Source organism: Cricetulus griseus, chromosome 3 (assembly GCF_003668045.3).
Source record: "Cricetulus griseus strain 17A/GY chromosome 3, alternate assembly CriGri-PICRH-1.0, whole genome shotgun sequence".
Lineage (NCBI taxonomy): Eukaryota > Metazoa > Chordata > Mammalia > Rodentia > Cricetidae > Cricetulus > Cricetulus griseus.
The window spans coordinates 61201135-61206249 of record NC_048596.1 but is presented as its reverse complement, the minus strand read 5'-3'; the positions used below and the strand labels follow the sequence as shown (position 1 = coordinate 61206249).

The window sequence follows — 5115 nt, the reverse complement described above, 5'->3', positions numbered from 1 at the left end:
AGATCTCTGAGTTTGAGGCTAGCCTGCTCTACAGACTCAGTTCCAGGACAGCCATGGCTGTTGCACAGAGAAACCCTGTATCAAAAAACAAGAAGGAGGAGGAAGTAAAGGACGAGATGATGATGATGAAGATAAATACCTCAAGACTGGAGATAATTTAAAGTCCAATGAACTTTGTCCCCCTGTGTTCTATGAGGTCCCCTTCCCCCACATCTGTCACTGGAAGTCATGGAAGCATGTAGCCGAAGATGTCTCCGTGTCCTTTCTGATCACCCAGCCTTTCTGTCCTATCTACATGAAATCAACTGATGGGGGAAGTACTTCTGTGTATGTTTATCTTATTGATTGTTTAATAAAATTCTGTTTGGCCGGGGTCTTCTGGGAAGTCATGGTGTCACTCAACAGTAAAACTGTGGTCTGCGTGATCTGTTTGGAGAAGCCCAAATACCGCTGCCCAGCTTGCCGCGTGCCCTACTGCACTGTCACTTGTTTCCAGAAGCACAAAGAGCAGTGCAACCCGGAAACCCGTCCTGTTGAGAACAGAACAGTGGCTCCGGTGAATATAGGGTCTGAGGAAAACAAAGATGATGACTCCTCTATAGCTGACTTCCTCAATAGTGACGAGGAAGAAGACAGAGTGTCTCTGCAGAATTTAAAGTTTAAGTGAGTCTGCAACTTTAAGAAGTTTATTGCTCAACCTGAGACAGCTGATGGTTAACCTTGATCAGGGTGACAGCCAAGCAAAGCTGATGAAAGCCTGCATGCAGGAGCCTTTGTTTGTGGAGTTTGCAGACTGCTGTTTAAGAATCGTGGAACCATCCCAGAAAAGGGATTCTTGAAACTGAATGTGCTCCCTGCTCAAGCTGCCCACTGCTCCTCCTAGGAGGAGGTTGTTTGCAAGGCTGCTCGACAACATGTAGGTCTTCTTCATCACTCGGCTTGCTTCAGACAAGTGGAGGATACTCAAGGTGCAGAGCCTGTATGAAGAAGAAACCTGGAGTGATGGCTCAGCTCTTCCAAAGGACCGATCTTCAGCACCCACATGACTGCCAACAATTGTAATTACAGTTCCAGGGGATCTGACACCCTTTTCTGGCCTCTGAAGGTACTGTAAGCATGTGGTCCACAGCTATAAGCAAAAGTCACATATTAAAAAAATAAAAAAAGGAAAAGGCTATTTATTTATATTTACATGGTGGTTTTAAATTTATTTCCAGTGCAGTTTAGAGTTACATCATAAATAACCAAGTTTATCCATTTGAATTAAAATCTGATACTGTTACTAAATAAATTTAAGATATTGTTCTTGGTGACATTAAATAAATCAGTTTATAAAAAAAAATTCTGTTTGGCCAATGAAACAGCAAGTTAGACAGGACTAGGAGTCAAAGAGGATTCTGGGAAATGTAGTCGAAAGTGGTGATCCAGGCAGGAAGTGACATAGCAAGGAGACTCATACTTGAGCAAGGAGAAATAGGAAGTGTCCCTTTTTTCCCTTCGCCTCCTCCAGTGGCGGGATGTGATCCACCGGCAAGGAGGGACGTCAATAAGGCATTCGATAAGATAAGTCTTATAAAATATATAGGTTTATGATAGTTAAGACTGAGCTAACAGATGAGGAATCCTAGTCATTGGCCAAGCAGCTTTGAACCTAATACAAGTCTCTCTGTGTATTAATTTGGGCCCTAACTCAGGCGGGCGGCTGGTGTAAAGCACTCACGTGGCGGTGGGGCTCAGCGGCTTTTGGCAGAAAGATTTATCATAACAATCAACCTCCAGTAAAGTCATTGCAGCTGAAGACTAGAAATGTGTTTTCAAGTCCCACATTGAGAAATCACTGCTCTGATTGCCCACCTGGCCTTACCTGGCCCCAGGAAACAGCCTGTGACTGAAGAGACAGATTGAAGAGCCACCACCAGGTCATCAGTTCACTAGCCACAGTCCCATTCAGGACACATGAGAAAGTCAGGGTTACATTTGCTGTTGTCAAAAGGCTGCTGGCTGGCTGGCTGGCTGGTGAGCCAAAGTCTCTTCCCTGCAGATCCATCTGGGTTGAATGAAGCCAATTAATATCCTGGTGAGGCTCAAAAGCTTCAGTAAATGGAGTGAGTCTGACACAGAACTGCAGATTTCTAGACTGTTGTCTCTGGCCTAAGACACTGATCCAGAACCTGGGAGAACTTCCCACTGAGACTCCAACTTCAGCCCCCACAGCCTGCCTCTCATTCTTTTCATTTGCCCTCTGTTCTTCTCAACATGGAGGCTCACAACCAAGGCTTATTTGGCTTTCCTTCTGTCCAATGGAGTTACGTTCTGAATATATTCTAAGGAAGATTTATACATTTAAAGGAACTCACTGTCCCTTCATCCTATGGATGATGTTTCTCAGTTTAGGGTTAAAATTGAACCAGGATTCCAAAGTGTTTACACATGGCTGAGTTCTCTTGGGTCAGGGCATGGGTACCCTGTGCTCTGGCAGTGCTGGCTTTATTCCTCATGTTGGTTCAGGCCCATAAGTTGCATGAAGTGAGCATTTTCCTACAGGGTTCTACTTTTCCACTGCCAGTGTCATTTCAGACATCATTTTCTGGAAAGCACTGTGGTCCCAGGACCTCATGGCATCACATGTCTTAAGCCAGACAATAATTACAAAGTAGACAGCTTGGCACACCTGTGTGTACAGGTAAGTGTGCATTCTCTGTCCTCTGGGCACACCTGTGTGTGCATACATAATCTGTTCTGGTTAGTTTTATGTCAACTTGATACAAACTAGAGTCAATTGGGAAAAGGGACTCTCAATGGAGAAAATGCCTCCATAGATTGACCTATAGGCAAGTCTGCTGAGCATTTTAATGATTGATGAGCAGAGTCCTGCCCACTCTGGGCAGTGCCACCCCTGGAAAGGTGGCCCTGGCTTGTATAAGAAAGCAGGATAAATGGAACAGGAAGAACAAGCCAAGAAACAGTGTTTCTCCATGGCTTCTGCTTCAGTTCCTGCTTCCAGGTTCCTACAGTGAGTTCCTGCCTGACTTCCTTCAGTGATGAACTGTGGTGTGGAAGTATAAAGTGAAATAAAACCTATCCTCCTCAAGTAGCTTTTGGTCATGGTGTATCATCTCAATAGAAATTGTCCGAAGTGAGGACCCACAAAAGTATGATAACCAGTTGATTAAGGGGTGCAATGAAAAGATAAACTCATAGATACAGAGCAAAGCAGATGTTGCTGCTGATCACGTATCAACTCTCTGCTGCTTGGTCTCCAACCATGCCAAGCGTGAGCCAGAGCAAGAAAGCAAGAGTGTGCTTCCCCTCCAGTTTATCAGCTGTCATGTGGCAGACAAGACCATGCCCTAGAGCTTGCTGCCCCAAGATTATTGGTGGATTGAGTTTCACAACTGTCAGAGTTATTTTTCTGTAGCCAGTGCCCTGACAAAAACCATGACAGAGGCAATGTATTGAAGTTGGTTAGGTCTTATAGTTTCAGGGGATGAGTCAAAGACCATGACCATCAGGTTGGGGAATATAGCAGCAGACAGGCAGGCATGGTGTTGGAGCTGTGTGGCTCAGCGTTTACATCTGATCCCCAACCAGGAGGCAGGGGAAGAGCTAACTGGAAATGGTATAGGCTTTTGAAAACTTAACGCCCACCCCCAGTGACATACCTATTCCAACAAGGCTATACCTTCTAATCCTTCCCAAACAGTTCTACCAAGTGAGAATCAAGTATTCAAACATATGATCCTATGGGCCCATTCTCATTCAAACCACCACAAAAAACCCTAAGACACAGCCATAAATAATGCACTCACATGTACATAGCACAGATGTGTACGCCACACAGATACATAAGCACAAGTGACTCACTCACTCACACACAGATGTGCAAGCAATGTCCCACACACTCACAGATGAACAATGTGCACAGTAGACATCTTTACACACAGGCCTATGCACACCCCCTATGAACAACTACATCCTCCCCCAGTCCCTCCTCAACTTTTGTCCATACTAATCTTTTCTCACTTTAAGAACGTCATGTATAACCTCTTGGAATTGTTAGTCTTCAGTCATTATAGCTTTGCAGGTAATTAGGCCTCCCTGTGTCAGTTATTTCTCATCTACTCATTCCTGCTATCAGCTAGCCTTATGGATGTGGATGAACTCAGCCTGCTTAACACTTACTTGATAAAGAATGTCCAGGTCAGATAGATACTTGTGGCTAAAACATAGTTAGGGGATGCATGCTTCCAGATTCATCACTTTTGGGGTTTGTTTTGTGACCATTTGGTGTAACCAGGACCATCTATGTGACCATTAGATTGGCACCATCCCTTGGAGCCTCGATGCTTTTCTTATTTTTTTTCTAGTCTCTTGAAGTGGGTGCATAGATTATTGATCAAGACGTTTCCTCTTTTCTGATGTAAGTATCTCAGCACCAAAATTTACTACTTGCCCTGTTTTAACTGCATTCACAATCAAAAGATTTTGCTAAGTTGCGTTTTCATTTTCATTCCACTCCTTGTGTTTTACATTATTTTTCCTGAGGCTTCTTCTTTAACTCATGCTTACTTACAAGTGTATTATTTGGGTTTTATGTTTATATTCCTTGTACTTTCACCTATTATCTCCCCATTATTGATTTTTAATTTGATTCCACTGTAGCTGAATAATATACAGAATACATATAAAGAAAAACCACATACACACACAGTGTAGGGTTTGTCTTTATAGCTGACCTGCCCTACTCTCTGCTCTATTCAGACTCCTGTTTTCTTTAGAGGAGCGAAAGTATCCTCCATCATTGCAGGAGCAGAGTTCTCTCTGGCCCATTTTTAATGTCTCTGTAGCCTAATGCCAGTCCTTATAAGTGATGCCTTGATTCCCAACCCTCCCCACTTTCCCAGCTCTTGGACAAAACTCTAGTTTTGCTTTCACTGATGAAGGCTTCTGTATGTGAACTTAGGATTTCATCTGGGGTGAAAGGAAAGGATTCCTTGTCACCCATCCTGAATAGTAGACAGGGACGCCCTGAGTGGTTCTTTGGAGGTCTTTAGTGGAGATTTGGGGGGCTATACTGGTTAAATCTTGAGCTATCCTGAAACATATCAGGATATG

General features: G+C 43.7%; 1 protein-coding gene across 1 annotated transcript; it reads left to right on the top strand.

The window, feature by feature from the left end:
* Positions 1-388: 388 nt before the first annotated feature.
* LOC100761246 (zinc finger HIT domain-containing protein 3-like) lies at positions 389-839 on the top strand. The gene is given in 2 exon segments (XM_035441278.1): positions 389-657; positions 659-839. Coding segments are annotated over 2 exon segments (450 nt in total).
* Positions 840-5115: the final 4276 nt, after the last annotated feature.